Source organism: Argiope bruennichi, chromosome X1 (assembly GCF_947563725.1).
Source record: "Argiope bruennichi chromosome X1, qqArgBrue1.1, whole genome shotgun sequence".
Taxonomy (NCBI): Eukaryota; Metazoa; Arthropoda; class Arachnida; order Araneae; family Araneidae; genus Argiope; species Argiope bruennichi.
In genome coordinates this window covers 42,061,470-42,085,856 of record NC_079162.1, presented here as the reverse complement: position 1 = coordinate 42,085,856, position 24,387 = coordinate 42,061,470, and the positions used below count along the sequence as shown (strand labels likewise).

The window sequence follows — 24,387 nt, the reverse complement described above, 5'->3', positions numbered from 1 at the left end:
TTGGCGCGCTTTTCTTTTACGTCTTCGCCAACTCAACTTCAATCAGTTCGCCACCATTATCATCTTTCGTACTTTTTTATTCTCTCTTTTTTAGCAGCTGATTTTTTTGATACTATTAATCGCATTAGTAGTTATTAATTTTGTTTGGTGAATATTTATTCGATTCGTCATTTCTATTAACTTCTAAAATGTTTGAAAAAGAGAAAGTGTTTTCACCGACTACGCTGTGCACACATTCAAGACGAGTGAAACCAACAAAAAGTGCAACATGTAAAAACATATTAAATGTTTATTCTTGACTCCGAGAAAACCCTTAAGATTCTATCAATCAAATCGTTGATAAAGTTTCGCATCTTACAGATGTTTCGCAATGAACAGTTTTCCTTTTGAAAAAAGAAATAAAGGCATCCTTTAAGTACCCCTGGAAAGAAGCGACCAGGCTCAGTAAGATAAACATTCAGGTCTTGTAAAATATGATGATTTTACATTATTCTGTATTTGACGAAAACTCCATGCATTTTTTTCGCAGAAATGAGATCCCAACATTAGATAAAGTTTTAAAAGATGTGAACGATGATACAGATATCTTTTCGAAAAACATTAGCCGAACTACGCTTCACAGAATATTGAAAGATATATTGTTTTCTTTTGAGAAACGGTGAAACGAAATGAAATAACTTTAATGATTTATTAAAATAATGTGTCAATAATATTGAAAAAATAATGAAAATAAGGAAACAATTAATTCTCCGATAAAGTGATAATATGATAAAGTAAATAAATATTTACTATTTGGCGAAAAATTTGCGAGATAAAGTTTCGCCAGCGATCTGCATTTCTAGTAACTTTGTACTTTAAAGTAACCCTGTTTCCCTGACGACGACTGCGATTCGGCATGCCTAGAATATACACTACTGCCAAGTTAGGGTGAAACAGAGTATAGTACATTACAACAGTATAATAATGTAACCACTTAGTTTCATGAAACAAGAAAATATAAATGGTAAACTTACAGATTCCTTAATAAATAATAATTTCCTTTTCTAAAAATTAGATGATTCATAAATATTTGTAAGTAATATTCTGAGTAAAAAAAAGTGAAAAACAAGCAGTGGAATTATAATTATTAATTGCTATTATTGATTCTAAAAGTATAACTTAAGTCAGTAAATTAAACAAGTCAGATAAAAATTTGAAAAGCTTATGCATGATAAATTTTGTCAAAATCGGATAATACGAAAAATTTCACTTTCCGTCTACATTAAGTCTGGAAGAAAGGAAAATGAAAATTTTCAAAGCGTTGCTTAACAACAAGAACAAACAACAAAAGTTTCAGAAGTAAAGAAAGAATTTTTTTAGAGCTTCTTGAGTCGACTTTTTCGATTTCAATTATTATATCTTTTCGTCGACTGTTTTTGAAGGTTTGTAATTTGGTGAGCCAATGTTGCGAAAGGATCCTGTTAATTATTTGGATGGCTAATTTCTTTGTCGTGTCCTTGTGAAAGACCCTATTCATTACAACAAAAGTTAGCCGAAATATTCCGATTTAGAAACAAAAACTTTTACATATAGTGAGGATATACACAATCTAGCTTTTACACCACTGTCTGATTTTTAATAGAGTATGTAATTGCACATTACATCATTTTGTTTCAGAATTTAAATATCATATTATACATAGCTGACTCTTTCCTTTATCAAATTTTCTGTATCTATTCAATAAGAATTCTTATTAGATGTTTCTCAATCCTGTCTGAAGTTTATTTTATAAAGTTTTGATTTTCACTGTGGCTCTGCTTCTCATGTGTGCTACACTTGCTGGAAATAGAAGCTTTCCATACAATCCAAGAACATAGGAATGATTAATATAGTTATTTTTCAGAAAGATACACTAATATTGACAATATTGATTTGTCAGATGAAGATAAATAGAGCTCTATATTTAATGATTAAAGTATATATATGTGTGCCAGCACTAAAAAATTCACAAAAGAGGAGTTCAATAAATGGATAAGAGACCTTGGACTGTTCAGAGCTTTCAGCATTTAGATTAAAGGAGTTGGAAAATGGGGGAAAATTCGTCTGAAGCGTAATATTAAGATAACAGTTTATAGAATTAGATTGAAGAAAATTGTAGTGATTGGATTTTGAAGCGTTAGGAAATAAACGTTCATAGATGGCGCTAGGCAACTAGCGCGAGTGTAATTAAAAAAGGGATGTCATTCGAATGTTGGCTCTTGGAGGAGAAGGAGTTACTGTGCAGAGTAACTCGAACGAATCTGAAATAAATCTGTTAAGTTTTCTATTTGCCTATTTATTGAAAGCACTCACGAACAAGCCACGACAAAAATTATATTTGTTTAATATGAAACATATATAAGTTATGCGTCTAGCGATTGTGGTAGGGTTGTTTTTTTACTGTGCGGAATGAATAATAATTAATTATGGGATTGTAAACTTGGCATTTTACTGACATTTTTTATGCTGAGTTAATGCAAAGATAGATGAACTGAGGTATATAGTTTTCAATGTACTGTCGCCTGAGGAAGTTCTTTCTATTCTTTTACTCGACATTTTTTTCCCTTTCAAATTTTTATTTGCGAATGTATTATTTTTCTGTTAATAGTTAATTATTTCAATCTGATTGCAATTATTAGTTTTAATTTGAGCGTTCGTGAACATTATGCATGTAGAAGATTCCATTCAAGGAAATAAACTTTACTGCGATAGAGAATTGCACTATGAAGACGAGACAGAGACATTAATCATGATTCGTTTTATAGAATGTTAAAACAAACTTAGAAGACGAGAAAATCTAGAAGAAAGGCAAAAAGGACTTGCAGCTTTGGTAGAATACTGTGATCGTATTCATCAGCAGCACTGTACAAGCAAAAACAATCAGAAATGAAAATTTTCAATTCACAGAAACTCAAATTTTTATCATTGACTTTTAATCTCACAATATATATATATAATTACATTATTACCAACCTGTATCTATAAAAATGGGCTCGTCCAGGAACCGAGGAACAAAACCACTGCGCGTGCACGCTGATGTTGGTGTATATAAAGCTACTATGCATTATAATTCTAAACATAGCGGGATTGGCGAAAGAATGAGAAAAGCAGCTGATTTATCAAACTTCGATAAAGATCAAATCGTTATGGCTCGGCGACTGGGAACATGAATACCAGAAATGTCGCGTTTAGAGGGCTGTTCACGTGTAGTTGTTGTGAGTACATATCGAAAGTGGTGTATGGATGGCGAAACGACAAGTCGCCGGATAGCGGTGTGTCGTCCACGGCTCATTGATTTTAGAGGAGAGCTGAGATTGCTACGCATTGTTCACCGTGACCGAAGAGCTACAGCAGCAGAAATCACCATCAGCTACAACAATGGCAACCGAGACAGTGTTTCTAAACACGCTGTGCAGCGTACATTGTTGCGTTTGGGTCTATGCAGCCGAAGGCCGAAGCATGTCCTTGCACTGACGGAACTTCACCGCCAGCTGCGTATGCAATGGGCCAAGAAACATCGGAATTGGATATTAGAAGAATGGAAGAAGGTTGCATAGTCCGACGTATCACGTTTTCTGATCCATCCCATCGACGGGCGTCTAAGAATACGCCGATTTCCAAAGGAAACCCTGGCTCCCGGATGCACAGTTGGACGGAGACAAGCCGGTGGCGGGGGATATTATGGTGTAGTCAATGTTTTCATGGAGCACATTAGTACCCTTTAAACACTATAGAATCACCATCAGCGTCGCTTGACGTCTGTGCGCTAAGCGAACATCGTTACAGATCAGGTTCACCCATTCATGACAATAGTATTTCCGATGGGGAATGATGTTTACCAACCAGATAAAGCATCATATCATAACGGTCGAGTCGTCAGAGAATGGCTCGAGGAATATTCCAATGATTTTCAAGTCATGTCTTGGCTTTCAAATTCAACTGACATTAATCCCAAAGAGCATTTGTGGTTCCAACTGAAAAATCAAATGCGTGCTGCCATGCTACCCTCTCGCAAAGTGAGGGAATTGCAGGACCAGTTGGTGAGCGCTTGATACCAGATACCTCAGACCTTGTGGAGTCAATGCCTACCTATCAGCACCTTCAAGGAGTCAATGCCTTGTTAGATGCTGGTAGTTTTGGGGACTAAAGCGTGACCTTCGAGAGACAAGGCCTGCTGGCTCTACGACACGCTCCTGCATGAGTCATCACTACTAGGCGATAGAGAAGCCAGTTAACAATCGTCACTCTGCACGTTTTCTGCGCGAAGTGAACGACGGCTGGCGTTTATTAGTGTTCATTTTTTTTCTATATATTTCTTGATCCAGGATGGTGTTATATTGAAATGGATGGGATGCTAAAGCAATTTTACGATACAAATTATTGAAGGTAAGTGTATTTCTTTTATAATCCTCAATATAAACCTAAAGTGTTATTGAATCTGTTACTGTTAAGCCTATTTGTTCATCACGTTCTGTTTTAACAACAAATTATAATTACGATTTAGTTTTTCAATATTATTTGTTCTCTCAATGATGTAGCGTTGTTTAAGAATGAACTTAATGAAATAAAAATAAATAGCTGTAATCAATTTATACAAATTCTCTATTTCTTTATGTCAAAAATCGAATCGATTTTTAGACTACCATTTGTTTATCTATGATAGACCTGTCAGGGTTCTTACTTATTCGATTCTTATTCATAATTTTGGTACAAAAATTCTGCTTAAATAAGCTCTTTATTAAATTTTTTCATCAATTAATCTCAAGATTATCTTTTGTTTACTATTTAGTTACATACAATTTATAAAGTTGCATCCATTATCTCTTAAGTATTTTTAATTTTAAGTGAGTTTTATTTTGAAAGTTACAATGTAGATTAATATCACTATGAATATCTATAAACAAAGAAATTTATATTACTTTATTTGAACTTTTATTTTAATTAAATCATTTATTTTTTGGTAAATAAACTTTACCTTTTCTTTAAAAAAAAAAAAAAAGCCATATAAATGCTCAGTTCTAGCTTGCCGTGGGAATTATGATGAAGAAAATAAAGTCGCTATTTTAGGATATAACACTAATGAGGCTTTAAAAGAGAAATGGCTGCATGCAATTCCAAGAAAAATGTTTACCATTACAAAGAATTCTAAGGTTAGTAAAAATTAGCATTGATAATTAATACGTTTTAATATTTTGAAATAGTTTCACTTATTTTTAGGTGTAAAATATTATAATTTGTGTTAGTTAAAGTCTTAATTTTTGGAAAAATAAATTTAATGTCATTCTGATTAATTAAAATTTATTTAAGATGCATTAATTTTAGTTCAATCCTAGCTTCACTATTTTGTTAATGTAAAATATAGGCCACTCAGATTTATTTTTTAAAAAATAAAGCATGAAAATAATTGATTTTTAAGCAGTAGTTTAAAACATTTTTAGAACTTAAAAAAAATTTCCTCTTGATTTGTAGGTTTATAAATATAAAAAGTTATTCTACATGACAGCGAACTTTTTCTGTTTTTTTTTTTTCCCTCTCTTTTTTTTTTTTCAGGTATGTGAAAGACTTTTTAAAGATGGTGAAGTGCTTTACAGAACTACTTTCTACAATGAAAGTACAGGTGAAACATTATGTGCTCCTCTGAAGAAGTCCAGGCTGAAAGAAAATGCTGTGCCAAGTATTTTTCCTGGCTGCCCAACATATTTGTCATCATCAACATCCTCAATTCGAGAGAGTCCTTCAAAAAAGAGGCAACGATTAGAACAAGTCCAAATTGAACGTTCCATAATTGAAAGCTTAAATTCCAAATAGAACTATGACAGCAAGACTGCATTTACTAATTTTAATGAATTAAAAAAATGTATTAAAGAAAATTTCTTTTCTTCCTTTTGGACTATTATTGAAAAGAATGAAAATTTGTTATTCATCCACCTATCTGTTAATGATGGCATTCCTACCATAACATATGCTGTAAGTATTAACAGTGATCTACTTTTAAATACATCATTTATGGGAGAAAGGATTTTGGAACACGAGCAATTCCTATTAACAATTAAAGTTAATAATATAAATCAAATATTTGATATTCTTGACTATTATGAAAAGGATCCCTGTGATAGATTATCAAGTTCATTGAATGTCAAAATTAATATTATTGAATCTATCATCAAAAATTCAGAAGATGTATTTACTGACAAATATAAATTTTTCTTTGAATTTTTTCTTGAGAAATTGCATCTGCTGAAGTGTAAACCTGAACGCCTTTTTTATATAGTACCTTTAATGAACCTTTTTTATATAGTACCTATTTTATATAGTAATGAACCTTTTTTATATAGTACATAAAAATAAGTGTTTATTAATCACATTTTAATAGTATTTCTATTTTGTATATGTATGAGTTCTGAATAGGATTCATACAAAACCCGACTTTTTGAAAAACCGGTTTTCAAATTCGATATTTCCAAAAAAACCGGTTTTAGCCGGTTTTCGAATTTTTGTCAAAAAAAAAAAAATGAATAGGGAAAAATATTTTATTTTTCCCTATTCAATTTTTTAAAAATTTTATTTTAATTTATATAAAATAACAAAAAACGAAATCAATATCGAAGTCAAAATATAAAAAACAAAATTAAAGATTACATATACATATTACGTACACAAAATAACGAAAATTCAAACAAAAATTTGAAATAATATTTATATTATTTTCACTAATTTTAATTTCACCTAAGAAAATGGGATTTTTAAAAACATAAAATATCCACTGAACGGTGGCTAAGTCTCGTTTTTATTTTGGACACAATATTGCCTGAAATTGAAAATACTCGTTCGCTAGTTACTGAGTTTGGCATCAAATTACAAATCTAAGTTTTTTGTTCTTTTATTCGTTTGTTCAAATAATGAAAATTCAGCTTTCAGTGTCTTTGGATTTGTAAGTTTTTCTTCAGGGTCTTCAAGAAACTAAACGATTATATTATTTCTGACAATTATTTTATGAACTGCTTTCAAATGATTATGTAGATTGTTCGTAGATGATCCTTTGCAGCTCAACATTTTATTACAATGATTTCAGATTGCCTTGTCTATCTCGTACTTTTTGAAACTATCCCAAACTTCCGACTCACTCATTTTTATCTAAAAATGAAATTAAAGTTATTGAATAAATATTTTTGACGTTTATTTTACAATTTTATTATTTTAACTATTAATATTAATGCAATTTAAAATAATCTAATCTACACATTTTCTAAGAATTTTGAAAAAAAAAAAAAAAAAAAAAACACTTCTTAATTTAATTCCGATGCTTGCTAAAGACATAATTTATGTTAAAACGTTGCGAAAGAAAATATGGAATATTTTAACACCCTGTGTTTTACTTAAAACTCCATTAAACAGAAGCCAGAATTTCTTATTTTGCACTAATTTTTGATAGAAGAAATTTATATAATAAAATTTAAATTTTAAAATGTAAAATAGAAAATATAAACATAAAAATTAAACATACTTAGTACTTACGTTATTTTTACCAAATGTAACAACTTAATATTTTGGTTTCCAGTTTTCACCTTCACAATATTAAGCAAACCTGTCGTGACTCGAGATGGATCGGATTCTGAGACCACATTTCGACAATCCCATTTCATTAAGGGGTGAGACGCGGAACAATGAGCACATTTGACCTTGGATTTCTCGTATTAGATACTATTTAGTTCTATTTTTTTTCCACGTATATGTGAGTGTTATGTCATTTCTGACAGCATTTTATTTTAACTGAATATTTCGTATTGATATGGCTAGTTCAAGTGGTGTAAAAAAAGCTTTCAGCAGTGGTACGAAGAAAATTTTATATGATATCATTAAATACTGTGATCAAGAAGCAGAAAACGGAGAATTATTTATTCCTTTCACACGTTCTTCGAAACGAGCCAGTCAAATTGCTGACGTTTCTATTACTACCGACTTCATACCGATAGACAAAACATCCGACGAGAAGCAAGAGATGAACTTTATCAAACTTTTATTTCACCTAGAAAAAAAAGTGAAAAGGGATGTTCATGAAAAACAAATTGACGAATTCGAGGCTCAACTGTGCAGTGCACAAGTACTGGCCAACGCAATTTGCAAAGTTGAAAAAATGTGTTTGCTGCCTGTTGCATAGAATGAATAGCAAATCAAATAAGTTCAAAATTAATGTTTACATAATAATATGAATGTTTAAAATCGGTTTTCTTGATTTAAAAACCGGTTTTCGAATATGACAAATTTACTTAAAAAAACCGGTTTTTTAAAACCGGGTTTGAAAACCGTCAAACCCTAGTTCTGAATAATTGTATTTTGTTTTCTTGCTATTATGTTGAAATAAATAAAAGTTTACTAATATATTTCTATTTTGTATATATATATTCTAAATAATTGTATTTTTATATACAGTACATAAAAATAATTGTTTATTAATCACATTTTAATAGTATTTCTATTTTGTATATGTACGAGTTCTGAATAATTGTATTTTTTTTTCTTGCTATTATGTTGAAATAAATAAATGTTAACTAATATGTGTCTTCATTTGGTTCATATTTTATAATTTCTTAATTCATTCATATTTATTAACTTAAATATGTTATTTCTTTATAAAAGTAGAGCTAATTTGCTATATTTTTTTAAGCAAACATTTCTAGTAAAAATTTTTTAATCCAATATTTATATAGAGCATAAAAAATGAATGAATAATCTCATCATGTTAATAATCAAATTTTTTGTTTACAGCAATTTTTATTTTCTACATGTAAATCTTTTACTATTAATTAGCTTCCTTTTTTTAAAAAATAAAATTCCTGAGAACTCAAAAGTTTCCATTTCAAAGAAAATTTAATGTAAACATCTATTTTACACAAACAGATAATAAATATTTCGTAAATTATCAATTATTATGCACTTATTTAATGATTCGATGAATGTGTTTTTAATAACGAAAGTTGTCAAGAAATTGTGATGTTCAATATCGGAAATTCTCAAACCGAGATTGTAATGATTTAAATGCCAAATTTTTTAAATACAAAGTAATATTTTTTAATTAGTATCTATGCAATTATTTGCTAATTTAGAGAATTGACGAAAATTGTCGAGGAAGCATAACGCTATACATCGCAAGTTACGCGTTATGTTTATCTCCGTCCTTATCGGAGAGTCCGCCTACCCGTGATGACTCATTACAACAGCCAGCAGGTCTTATCTCTCGGAGGTCACGGCTAAAGCTGGTCTTACATGTTATTAATAGGATGGTCATAATGTAATGGCTCTCCGTTTTCAAAAAATTTCAAAATTTAAAAAAATGATCTTTTTAATGATACCAATTAAATAATCGTGCTGAATTTTCATGAATTTTAGCACCTTTTTAAATATATATATATAAGTAATCAAAAATATATATAAGCATTATGGAATTAAAACCTATTATTGAAACAATCTAAAATTAAAATGATTTCGGAATCGAAACTAAAAAATTATTTCGGAACCAAATTAAAAACTAAAAAAACAAACAAAAACATTATAGTATTTAGAGAGCGCAAATGCAGCTACTACTAAAACACAGATGAATCCAGACAATTAGTAATAAAAATCAAGTTAATAGGAAAAAAGTATCAAAATTAAACCACATAAAATAAGAATCCGGCCTGAAGACTTTCTCAAGGGTCACCCTCAAGCAGGGATTCAAAATAAGGGATTTTTTCTGTGAGGAATCCAGACTAATTTGTCAAACAGTATTGACTCATCGTGACCCGAAAATCATTGATAGTTGTTTACATTGTTACCCTGACATCCAAATTGTTTCATCAAATATGTAACCACGTGATTTTCGTTCTTTGTTGAAAGCTTAAGAAGAAGGATTCAGATTAATATCTACGTAGCTTACAAGACCAAAAATAATAATAAAGCGAAATTACAATACCACGAAATTTAAAAAAGATATGCACCGGATATTTCAGTTTTTAATAGTGCTATGATATCATGAGACTGGTATCCATTAGAAAGGTTCATGCGCATCATATGTAAGACAATTAAAATAAAACGGCTTTAATATCTGGCAGTTTGATGATTAATTTAATAACAAATATAAGGACCAATGAAAAATTTCGAATTACAGACGAATTTGATTTAAAAGCTTAATTAGATAGAAGTCACGATAAACAGAATTCGTTGAATAATTTCTAGGAATTGAAAAATTTTGCATAATTTTCAGGAATCTGAAAAATACAATATCAATGGCACTTTTCTTTTTGGACATTATACAGGAATATCACATCTTCGCACCTTTCAAAACTTGTAACAGCAGGGAAGCACCAATATCGATATCCTGAAGGAGGTTGATACATTTATTGGGAATGACGTGGCTCCCCTTCGGGATAAAAATTATTTTGAGGGAAAAACTATCTTAGAGAAAAAAATTTTGCGATTTTCTCCCTATTAGCAACGTTTCTTTATTTCAACAGCCATTACAAATATTGTAGACTAATGGATAGCTGAGTCTTGGACGAAGTGAAGATAACTTTTTTGATCAATTGCAGCAAATAATAATAAAATTAGAGAATATGCTTCATATTTTTGCAAGGCAGCAAGATGCATCTAATCCGAAAACATTATTACAGTTGCAGCAGTAAATTTCTAGAGCAAATGACACATTTTACGAAATGATTTCGATTGATAGAAATTGCATGCATTCTACCAGTGTCATCATGTACAGGTGAAAAACGTTTTAGCACATTTTGAATTGTTAAATATTATACGTGCACTACCATGGTCCAGAAGGGGCTTCAAAGCTTCGTGATCTTCGCGGTGCATAGCGAAAGATCTGGAAAATTAGATTCACATCCCATAGGAGAAAAAAATAAAGAAAATGTATCGAAAATGCACAATTTAGCTGCACTAATGTCATTAGGACCTACAATCCCTCTTTATCATATTTCTCAATAAAACATGACAAATCTGCTCACCTTTGATTATGTCTCTTTAATAATAAAAATACATTACATTTGTTTTTGTAATATGATATCATATGTACCATTGGATGTTTTAGAAGGGGCCCAAAACTATATTATCTATTTATAAGTATTTAAATTAAATGCATTCCTCACGTTTAAATATTTCGCATATGCTCTGCTATTCTTACATGTGTTTAAACGTTGCTTAAACAAAAGTTATTGAGACGTACAAATAACATATGTTATCGCAATTGAATTCAAAGATTTATAATTTGACCATCCGATCCTTTTTTTTTTCTTTGAGCCTGCATTTAAAAAAGCACCATTTAAGGAAAAAGAATTACGTTACTTGCGGCTACCTTTTCCATTGGTGAGATAATTATTTCTTGTAAAATATATAAAACCAGAATTGTGCGCTACATAGAAGAAAGAAGTCCTCAACAGATTTTGACTATATTTTTATATCCCGTTCACGCAACGAACTATTCACCACAAAAATAAATAAATAAAAGTTTGGCTAAAATTTGATAGGGCCATTCACCATTGCTCCTCTATCTTGCAGATCTTGACCCCCTGTTGGGAGTCATTTAATGCGTACTTGATCTAGAATATCAGTAAATCCTGTAACGACTGCACATTCTTCTGATAATTCAAGGGTTAACATTTTCATTGCGTCCGTAACTTGTGTTATCTGTGTGTGTGGTCAATCTTTAATTTTCTACTTTAAGTATAATAACGAAACATTTGTTCAGTTAGCTATTGGTTTGGAGAATAAATCGGGACATATACAATTAGAAAAATTTCTGTAGTCTAAAGATAAAAAAAAAAGACATTTATTTATTGAAAATTACACCCGATTTATTAAAAAAATTTCCTCGGCTAATTTTTTTTTTTCGCTCGGCTCGTTAAGTTTTCAAATTTTCATGCACTTAATTTACTTTGTTTATTTATCTTTAAAACCATCATCATTTAGCAATTGTATTGATTAGGTGATCTGATAAATCTCCACTCAAGAGAATAAATAAATATTTAAGACAGCAATCGAGCGATCTATTCACCTATTAAAACTAATCTATATTTGAATTTATTCGGAAAACGTCTATTTTGATGAACACGAGTATTACGATCACAAGAAGCAAAATCGATATTTTCTCTCAAAAGCAAACAATTTTGGAGCTGATATACAAGTAGAAACAAAAATATCCACTTCTACGCCTGCGCTCCTGCCTTTTAATCGATTTACAAACGTCTTAACCTGATTGGTCTTTCTTGTACCCTTTCCTCCAACCACTTCCCTCTCCACTGTCCCAGGAGAACTGCTCTTCCGGCTGGCGCCTTCACATTTTTATTAAAAAAGTTAAATATAAAATAAATCTAGGGGGAAGGTTTTTAATCATGCGATTTGTAATTAAATCCAATCCTGGCGATTTATTCGGCTTAACGTTTTTCATAAATTCTATGATCTCCGTTGGCCGAACGGGTTCGAGATTGTTTACGTGGTCACGTGTCAAAAAGCTCTCCAGCTGATCTGTGACGTAGTTCGTCAGGGGGGGGGGGTTCGACAGCCACACGTCTGCGTGGGGTGCGAACTGGTCTTGGAGGCTATCTGCCTCCGCCTTTCAATGGGAGCAAGGGTGAGTTCCCCCCTCATAGGGGGGGGGACCGGGGAGAATGGTTTTCGGAGAAAGGAAGAGCGGCGCCAGAGGCCGCGAGTGTCAAGGTTTCAAATTAATGGAACTGTGTTATTTCCCCGATTGCTGGAAAACAGCTGTGGTTGTCCCTTTTCCAAAACCAAACTCCGATTTGACTTTACCTCAAAATTTCCGTCCCATCTCGCTACTTAGTAGATTGAGCAAAGTGTACGAATCTGTGCTTCTCAAACGCCTGAATCAATTCCTCAGCAACAATAATATTTTAATATCCGAACAATTCGGTTTTCGTAAAAATCTGTCGACGAATCACCATCTAATTCGTGTTACAGAATTGATTCACAGCGGCTTTGTGAAGTCTCAAACCACAGGTGCACTTTTTCTGGACGTAGCCAAAGCCTTTGATAAAATTTTGCACGAAGGTCTTTTATTCAAGTGCATGCGACTTGGAGTTTCGGCGTAATTTGTCAAAATTTTACGCTCGTACCTACTTTTTCGTAATTTTCGGGTGCGAGTTAATGATGTAATTTCTTCCCCCAGATCAATCCTAAGCGGTTGTGCGCAAGGGAGTTTACTCTCTCCAACTCTTTTTAACATTTATGTTAACGATCTACCTAGAGCTAGAAATTGTCACTTAGCAATATTTACAGACGATACCGCCATTCTCACACAGCATAGAAATCCAAACATAGTCATAGCAAACATACAACAGTACATGACCGTTTTACAGTGCTGGCTCATCGGCTGGAAAATAAAAGTCAACCCAAGTAAATGCGCGTGCCTCCTGTTTACTAAAAAACTGGTAATGCCTGACATAGCCCCTATCCAAATTTTCGGCCAACCCGTCCCCTTCGTAAATGAATATAAATACCTAGGGTTAATTTTAGACACCAAATTAAGCTTTAATAGTCATATTAAAGCAGCCCTCACCAAAGCTACAAGAATGAGTATTAAACTCAACAGCTTAATTTCTCCTAGGAGCAAGCTATTTTAAGACCAATTTTAATGTATGGCTCCCAAATTTGGGGGGCGACTTCCGCCACTAACATTAAGAGTTTGCAAGTTTTCCAAAATAGGCACCTAATGAAGATTGTAGACGCCCCCTGATATATCAGGAGAAAAATTTTACATGACGATCTCAAAATTGAACCTGTTTCGGACTTTATTAGAAGAACATCAATCAAATTCTTCGAAAAACTACCCCAGATTCGTAACAAGTTACTTAATCTACCTGCTTATGATCCAGCTCGAGGAAGAGACCGAGAGCTGCGATAGACAATGTCTACGTTAATTTTCAATCAGTCAAAAAAACTGAGAATTAATTAACTCTGTTACCAATCTGGTGGATTAAATTTATCAAAATTATTTGTTTTGGCCTCAGATAGCTACGATGAGCTACACGCGTGGAATTTCTTGAAATTTTTTCTTTCAGTAAATTTATTTAAAAAATCAGTCCCAACTGTTAAGGCACGTGCAACGTAATTCCATTAAATTTCTCTGTATTTTACCCCATAAATAATCTAAATATTATTTTAATTAATTAATTATATCATAAATAATAATAATATGAATTAAATACCAAATTTCATGAAGTTAGAGCTTTATAGTGCTCGTCCAAATTAGTTTCAGTTAAATTTAACTTTTCCCTAAACTAACAAATAAAAGTATCTATTCCAAATTATGATGTGGAGGTGCTCGTGACCACTTTGTCACATCGCGGAACTACGAAACATCACGACGTTGCCTTCACATTTCGCCTTGAGATTTTTGACGCTACCAACAGATGGCAACAATGTTCTAAAACTGAATGGTTTCCTCTTAAATGGCGGTATTAGTACCGTTTCGAAATCGCAATTCTCCTGACATCATGAGCTGAAAAAGCAAGTAGTCTCTAAAGAACAAATGGAACTGAATCTGAATTTTTATTAACTCAAATAAGACCGAGTCACCCTTAAGCAATCCCGCCACGCATATGTCTTATAAGCGCTTTTCTGCAGTGACGATATTAGAGCAAAATGGCTTATGGTAAACACTTAAAGAAGTTTTAATAATATAATGATAATATGAAATTTTTTAAAAAAATTGATTTACATGTGATTTTTTAAAAATATTAGGCTGTGCATTGAGAAATTGCAGGAAAAATTAAGTACTTTTAAGAACTTTAGTTCCAACAAGTAGTATAAATTTTTTATAAAGTCAATTCCTACTTTCGCAAGAATTGAACTCGCATTCTTCACCTTCACGTGAAAAACACTGAAATCCTTGCATTTTACCGATAGAGCTACTGCCTGTTGATTTCAATTTCCATTACAAACTGCTAAAACTCTATTTAAAATATTAAAATTAATTAAATTCAATAACTAATGATTGGAAAACTGTATTAACATGAAATGTCATCCGCTACAAGTTTTAAAAAATGTATTTGAACTTGAGTGGATGAATAAAAAGTATTTTATTAGCTATTGAAAATTTGAAGATATATAAATATATATAGGGAGAGTGTGAACTAATAGTGGGAATTAAAAAATTAAGGACATTTGTGCAAGTGTGCATACGTAAACTGTGTATTTTATAAGAAAAGTATTTTTTTCTGTTTTATAATAATGCATAGTTTTTATTGAAAAAAATTTCTTAAAACGTAATTTTAAATGCTTATTCTTTAAATTTTAATACTTATTTCTGTTTTTCACAACTTTTTCTATTGTAAAATTATGCATTTTTGATTTGACAAAAACATAAAAATGATCATAAAAAAGGATTAAAAAAAACTATCAGTACAAAAAAAAATTAAGTCAACTTTTATAAGATTAACATTAAAGATCTGTGAACTTTTTTAACATTCTTAAAACTAAAACGCTTCATTTAAATAGATTTAACATTTCTGAAATTGTCGGTAGTCATATAAAAGTCAGTATGACCAAATATTTTGTATTTGATTTTTATATAAACAACAACAAATACGATTCAACATGGCTGGGATGAAAGGAGTAAATTTCTTCCTGCACTGACTCATTCTATTAAGTAATTTTATTTGCAATCTTATAAAGCTAAGAACTAAAGCATTCCTATGGCTATCATCATATGATTGGCGAAACTGCCATGATATTGATGATATAACTATGCAATGTTCTAAAGGAGTTTTGAAAATCATTTTTTAACAGAAAATAGTAGCAGCGTTCTTAAATCATCAGCCGAAAAAGAAACTGTCTAATCGCCTCTTATTTCTTAAGTGTAGTTTTTTTAACGTTCTCAAAATTTAATGAACACCTGCCTTTTAACCTATAACCAAAAATTCTTCCTTAAAAAAAATTACAGACGAAAGTTATATATATATATATATATTGTACAAAGAAGTGAAAATGCTTTAACTCGTCCTCCCCAAAACCTTCTCGCAATTGTCAAGAAATGTCTTGTGCGGCACTGGCATACAATAGTTACGGAATATTGACACTAGAAATAAATAAAATATTTTTACCGATTTTATAGTGAGATTATTGGCAAATGTTTTGAGATTAATCTCTGGCATGCGGTTAAAAATATCCGAAAAGCGAATTTGGGTTTTAGAAGCATTCTCCCCAATTGATTAAAACAAAAATTTGACTCAAAATTACATCTATAGTCTCAAAATTACATATCAAATTTGATATATTTATGTTTCTACATTTTTGAGCTATCATATTTACATAATTCTGAAAGTACAGACTGACATGCGGTGTCCCTTGTTGGCTTTGACTCAAAATTTGACAGATGCTTATACATTAAATATTAAATCTGTGTACCAATTTTTAACTATCTAGCTTACTTCGTTTAGTAATTAGCATGCTAACTTATATTCAAATAGCCGTACAGATAAACAGATGTGGAAAATTTGATCGAAATCGACAAGTTTTGTGAGAAGACAGCATATCAAATTTCAACCATCTAGCTCAGTCTTTCTGTGTTATTTTTGTCACAGATGGATATTTTCTGAAAATATGTTTTCGAATTGAAGGAGGTATGAAATGTTAAGATTCATTAAAATCTCGAGATGGAATTTTTTGACAATGGCTATATTTTCTTTACATTTTGTATACGAGAAAGTAAAAATGCCAATTGAAGCATTTTTTAAGAAAGTCGTTCTCGAAGTCAGCGTAAGACAATATATCGCATTGCTTCAGAATTTAACAAAACTTATCAAATGAAGAATTTTATTCAATGAACAAGCTTTAAAATTTTTATGTTTAAATAAAGCATTTTTTTAACTATATTTTTAATAGCTGCAAAATAATGTGATCCAATGATTCGAAGAAGCAATACATTTTAAATTACATTATAATACAAATCTTTGTTATAAACTGTGTCCAAAACTAATTTCTCAGGAATTATTTTTCAAAAATTACATCCAACCAGAATATTTTATTATTCAAAAGCTACTCTTTTTTTAACCTTAAAAACGGTGTTAAAATAATGTTTATGCGATAATATGCTTTGATGTTATGATAAAAACACATTAAAAAAAACTTTTTTAAAAAATTAAACGAATTAAAGTTTGAGAAATCCGTTCTTAGTGATCACGAATGCCCAAAAAATAACTTCGCGAGTTTCATGCTCCTAACTTGAATGACTTTATGCTAAACGCTGCTCAGGACAAGACTTCGCTATAGAAAGAGATTTCATTAAGGAAAAAATTTCTATAAGATTTATAAAAAAATTCATAATAAAATAATAAAACCCAAATCTCGAAAAAGAAAAAAAAAAAAAAAAAAATGTAATAACTTTATTTCTTTAAAAATATTTATGTATAATTTTTTTTTCTCAATTAAAACAAATTTGGCAAGTCTGGTCTAACAAATAAAAATGTTCAAATGGATGAGGTCATTCAAAAAATACCGCGAAAGATATCATGATCATTGAAAATTTAAGGCTTCAAGTTAAAATTTCATATTATATTTTGTGCCATTGACTAACGTAATTACACACCGCAATTAATTATAATTTAATATAGTACAGTTAAATACCTGTCTAGGTCGTTCAGGCGATTGCTCAAAAACGACATATTAATGAGAATGATGATCGTTTTTAAAGCAGCTTTTCCCATGTTCGATATATCGCTTTGCCGCCTCAAATTCACCCTGCTATTTTTTATATTTTCCGTTGATCGGACCATATCGCATATTCTACTTTAACCACACATAAAAGGTTAAATATATACTTATCAAGCATAACTTAAATAAATTCTTCAACATCTAAAACATTAAATTAAATTGGAAAGTTTTTTGAGTCGCAATAGGTATAGCGTAGTACTCATTTTGTACTGCCACTTCCAGATAAATATTCCAGTATTTTAAAAAACGGCAATGCACATTGTTAAAAAAAAAAAAAAAAAAAAAAAAAAAAGCAGAAAGAAAGGGGGGGGGGGGGAGAAAAAGGAGGAGATAATCATCAAGCGAACCCCTGTGCTTGAAATCAAGGAATACTCAACCCCACGCGCTAGAACCCCTGGAATACTTCGAATTCTTCTCTTTGGCTGGTTTTCTTTTTTGATACATCCGGTAAACAAGCCTTTATGACCATGATTTCGAATTATCATACTCAACTTGCGGAAAAACAAAACAAAACAGAAATCTTTCTTCCATTTCAGGAGAAAATTAAGTACTTTTAAGGTGCTTAAAAATGGTTTTCAAATTTAAGCACTTTTCATGATGCTATGCGCCCTGACTATTTATATAACACATGAATTGAAGCAAGCTCTAAGAAAATGTTAAAATTAAATTTTATTTTCATAATAATGTTTACTGAAAAATATTTTCCAACATTGCATTTTAAAATAAAATTTTTAGTAAATTTTCCTTACTTTCCCTCTAATTTTCATTTAGACAAATAAATAATCTAATGCAATGATTTCTGAACTTTTATTTTTAATTCTTGATACTCAAGTTGAATCCAGATTTTGCAAAATAGTAAAGCTAAAAATAAATGAAATATTTTAAATTATAAAAAAATTTATTATACTAAAATATTTTTATGTCAATAACTTATATAATATCTCAAGACATGCTTGTTAAGTAGTTCACATTTTCTAGGACACTAAGGTGTACGTATATTTAGTGAACTACAATAGTACTCTAGCAATTATGTCATGAAAGGATAATCTCAGTCCACTGGACAAAGAAGGCTTTGTTTATTTTTTATTATTTAGTCTATTTATCTTTAATATTTTAGTTAATATATTAGTCTATTTATCTTTAATATATATAAATATTTATTCTTATTAAATCTTTTAATAAGGCAAATTATTCACAGATGCAACTTTTTAGAATAGCAATAACTGTTAATCACATGCACCCATACAAATAAAGATATACCAAAAGTTTAAACTATTGAGTAATTGATTAAAAGAAAATATAAAATTGAAACATTATTAGATTACTTTTAAATACAATCGTATAAAAAATTTACATTAATTTTTTACTTAAAAATTAATGTCTCTCAAGATAATTAAAATAATAATGAGATTATTTTAATTATCTTGAGTTATTATTAAAAATTAAAGTCATATAAATATTAATTGAAATATTAGAGAATAAATTAAATTTTTTCAGATAAAATTTCAAGTTTTTTTTCTTATATTTCAAATAAGACTTAATTAAATGCTAAAATTAGAAAATAAAATCCTACTTTTAATTAATGCATTAATTTTGCCAAAAAATTTGAGAAAATCACTTTGTAAAACGATAAAGGCATAACATTCCGGATAATGCATATTGCAGAACTAATTTTTATTTCTGCAACTCATATTTTTTCAAATAAAATACACTTATAGTAGAAAGTATCCTTTTCACAAAATGCAAAATTAAAAATTGTTTTTGAGGAACAATTGGTACTCTTTTATACTTAAGCACAAATTTTATGCATGGAAATTTTTTGCTAAAGTAACATGGAAAATTAAATTATGAATGACAAATTACATAAAGAACATTATAACTGTAGCTGTCGTTCCACAACTTACACAGATAAAGCAATTTCACAGTAGGTATTTATTCATTTTTATTTTTGAATATTTCTCAATTTGAAAACATAGTTCTATGTTTTTGTCATACAAGAGAATTGGAAATTAATCAAGTTCACAATGGTACTTTATATATTAGCATAATTTAAATTCCCAAATTAAAATTTTAATTTAGCATGATATAGATTGAAAGAGAAAATTATAATCCAAATATTTAAATCTCTCTCTCTCGCACACACATATGTGAAAAAAAAAAAAAAAAAATGTTGTTAAACATAAAATGTGATCAAATCAGATTTATATGGCATCTAATACTGTATTCAACTGTTATAGCTAGCTGATTAGGACTCAAATAATATTTCGAGTATTATTTTATAAACCTACATTAAAAAAAAAACACTTATTGCCAAAGAAATTTTTGAATGAACAAGAAAAATGCTTGAACTAATGTTTATTGCATTACAGAAAATATGTAACATATCTTTTAATTATGTTAAATAATTGCTACATAAGAATCTTTTGTCATTTATAGCAATTATATATTCTTATTACATAATGTATAATAAACAAAATACTAACAACAACAAAAAAAAAAAAAAAAAAAAAAAGCAGCAATCTATTCTAAAAGTATTTTGTATTTTATAGAATTTAGAAAAATTTTAGCAAAAGTAACACCATTAAAACATTTTATATATATAAAAATCAAATATTTCAAACAGATTATTTCTAAAAAACAATACATATTTTGGCAAAGAAATATAGAATATACGATAAGCTAAAATGGCTAGTATTTACTCTTTGAATAAAGCTTTATTTAAATCACATATAAATTTAAAAACTTTTATTTAAATAGCTTTTAATTATCACTTTTTCCATAATGAATGGCCAAATTATTAAGCAGGAATAGCTATAATAATACATAACATGAAAGTACTATTATTTCAAATACGCTGCAAAATATAAAGCAATCCATATTCAGACAAAAATCACTGACTATAATTTTTCTTAAAAAATTAAAATAAACATACTAAACCTCTACATTAAAAAAGCTGTATACAAATATTTTCAACTGTAAAATCTGAAAAATTTATATAAAATTATTAGCTTTTCACATTAGTGAAAAAAAAAATCACCACATAAAATAAATACATTATTATCACAACATTTATAAATACATTCACCACATACATTATCTATCACCTACTTTCAAATATAAATCATAAAAAAAAAAGAGCACTGAGCAAGACAATTTTTGATATATATTTCAGATACTGACTAGTTTAAAATGGAGGGGAAAAAATTCTGAATTTCAAACTCAAAGCACAGTAATCATGAATTTATTTTATCTACATATCAGTTTAACTAAACACTTACATATGTTTGTAGAAGATGAATCAAAAACATATTATAATCTTATGCATCATAAACAATGCATTAAAATTTTAAGATGTTTTATTGAAAAATTTGTTAAATGAAAGAAAAGCCAAGCATTAAAAACTAACAAATTTAGATTCTTGGTCATATAAAATAACAACAGCAACAAAAATAATAATAAAAATAAATGGTATAAAGAATCAAAATGTATTAAGTTATTACAATTATAAAAGACTTATTATTTACATTCTTTATATGGTAAAAATTATTTCAACTAACACCTATTTATTTAGTATAAATCCATACAAATTTGACATTTAACAGTGAAATATAGACATGAATATTTCTAAAAAAAGTCATTCAAACTTCAAATTTAACAATTATTATAACGTCCAAAAAATTATTCTGAACTAGTTATCTAATTTTTAAAATTAAGTTTACCATTAATTTCCCACCATTTTATTATTATTATTGAAATAGCAAATAAGCCAATTATTATGTAACAAAATTATAAAAAATATAGTTACATTAAACAATTAGTAAATTATATAACAAATAATGTGAAGTATGCTTATTAAAAAGTATCTCTCACCTATTAATTTATGTTAAATAAATAATAAATGAAAAATATTTTCTGAAAAATCCTTAATGTTTCAGTAAAAAAAAAAAAAAACTAAATTTCAAAAGAAAAAAAAGTATCAAAATAATAAGATATGCTCACAATTTAATAAGTATTCTGAGTCACCAATCAGTTCTTTTTTTAGGATTTCTCAGCCTTCAAACAGTTATTATGAAAGATTTTTTCAGTATCATACACATTTTTCACTTCATCCATTTCTGAAAGAACTTCTTGCTCACATTTCTTAGGGCTACTAAAAACAATTTCATCTTCTGGTCCAAAAACAGGGACATCAATTTTTTCAGGTGGAATAATATTTCGATTAGGTAAAGCAAGTAAATCATCGACATTCATTTGAAATTTATCCGATAAAATCTTTGAATCCTTTCCTTTAATATTGACATCTAAATCATTAATCTTATACTCAATAGATGACTCTTGAATTTCCTTCTTAATTATTGAATTCAAGTGAACAGAGGATGTCACTTCATCAGACAAATCAGAATCAGTTTTATTATTTTCAACATGTGGGAAAGTGCTTGATTCTTTGATCTGCATTTCCTTCTTAATTACTGAATTCAAGTGATCAGAGGATGTCACTTCATTAGATGAATCAGAATCAGTTTTATTATTTTCAACATGTGGGAAAGTGCTTGATTCTTTGATCTGCATTTCCTTCTTAATTACTGAATTCAAGTGATCAGAGGATGTCACTTCATTAGACAAATCAGAATCAGTTTTATTATTTTCAACATGTGGGAAAGTGCTTGATTCTTTGATCTGCATTTCCTTCTTAATTACTGAATTCAAGTGATCAGAGGATGTCACTTCATTAGACAAATCAGAATCAGTTTTATTATTTTCAACATGTGGGAAAGTGCTTGATTCTTTCATCTTCTTCAGATTTTCTTCTGCAGCCAAAACTCTTAATTTTTTTGAGTGATCTCGACTTATCATGTGGGAATTATATGGAATTGGCCCAGAACACTGTTTTTTACATATATCACAATACCACCTTGGATTATTCATATTGCATTGCTCAAGTGCTTTTGTGATAGATTCCAGTGGAAATAATGATCCAGTTGCTGCCAATTGTGTGGATAATCTAGCAGCATTAATTTTCTTCTTATGACCATTACTTATTAAATGTTGTTGATATGGGATAGGACCTGAAAATGTCATGTCACAAATACTGCAATTCAATACAGACAGATTTTCATCAAATGAACTTCCAGGCAATTGATTACCAACTTTTTTTCTATGACTATCACTTTCAAGATGCATCTGATAATGCAAAGGTCCAGTGAATGACAGTTGACAAATGCCACATCGTTCAAAAGCAGATATAGATGACTGGGGATCATCATACAAATCACTATTAATCTTCGCATCTCCAACTTTGGAATCTGCTTCATCATTCAGCATGATTTTAGAATGATTTTCATCAAATGAACTTCCAGAAAATTGATTACCAACTTTTTTTCTATGACTATCACTTTCAAGATGCATCTGATAATGCAAAGGTCCAGTGAATGACAGTTGACAAATGCCACATCGTTCAAAAGCAGATATAGATGACTGGGGATCATTAGACAAATTACTATTAGTCTTCGCATCTCCTACTTTGGAATCTGCTTCATCATTCAGCATGATTTTAGATTGGCCACACTTTTTAAAGTGACCAGCACTTGCCAAATGTTGTTGGTAAGGTTCGGGACCAGAAAATTGCTTTTGACATGGCTTACATTCAGCATAAGGTTTCAATGTTGTTACAGGACTTATTGAAGGAATTGTAGATTCCATCAATTGATTATTTTCTGTCTTTAATTTAAATGTGCTAGAAATAGATTGGTCCAGCAAATCGTTATTTTTCCTCTGAATCATAATAGCATGCTCTAAGCTATTAACATGTTTCTGAAAATTTTCCCATCCTGAAATAAAAATCGTGCATACAGAACAATTAAAATTTGCTGAATCTGGAATAACTGGATTAGATGCTTCAAAAGTAACACCACTTATCATTTGCATTTTCTTCTTGTGTTTCTCGCTTGCTTCATGCTGCTTGAAACAAACTAATCCAGTGAAAGATTTAGCACAAACATCACACTTCCAAGTTTCCATTTCTAAAAATAAAACAAACAAAAGGTGAAAAAAATCAAGATTGGAATCATATTTTTCATAAATGCAATAAATAAAAATAATAACTAGGCCAAAAATTAACTGAATGCTGAGCCTTTTATACTATTCCAACCACAGGCAAATTTAGATATCTAAAAATAATAAAGCTGATAGAAAGAAATATCAATCAAATAAGTAAAAAATTAAAGCATATAAATTAGTAAAACTAAATATTTAACTAATTGTAGAGTAACAAAAATTGTTATATATTTAATATTCATATTTATATTAAAGTTTCTTATCTTTCTACCAACATAATAAATTATTAATTCAATAGAAAGTTATTTTTATTGTAGATATCACCCAACATAAAATTATCAGTTTCAAATAAGCAACTTTTTAATTTTGTATTAAAAAAAATAAATACATTTCCCTTCATAATCTTCCCAGCAAAACTGCTATGGATGTCAAAAGTAACAAATCTTGAAAATTAACTTTAAAAAAATCATTAGCAAATACATTGACATATTTCATTGTATTGTGTTCTTTTCCGATTCTTAAATTCAAAGCAATTAAAAATGTCAACAACAACAACAAAAAACCTTTTTGATAGAAAACTTTTTCCTAAAGAAAAGTTTGTAA

At 29.6% G+C, this 24,387-nt stretch overlaps 1 protein-coding gene across 5 annotated transcripts in view; it reads right to left on the bottom strand.

The window, feature by feature from the left end:
• Window positions 1–20,524: 20,524 nt before the first annotated feature.
• Window positions 20,525–24,387, bottom strand: part of LOC129959431 (uncharacterized) — a 38,323-nt gene continuing 34,460 nt past the window's right edge. For 3 of the 5 annotated variants that reach the window (XM_056072255.1, XM_056072257.1, XM_056072258.1), the window contains one exon: window positions 20,527–23,750. In XM_056072255.1, the coding sequence (XP_055928230.1) occupies window positions 21,769–23,748 (1,980 nt within the window). In that variant the 5' untranslated portion in view covers window positions 23,749–23,750 and the 3' untranslated portion in view covers window positions 20,527–21,768. Of the gene's footprint in view, window positions 23,751–24,387 lie in introns of all 5 variants that reach the window. The other 2 variants (XM_056072260.1, XM_056072256.1) reach the window with 2 other exon arrangements.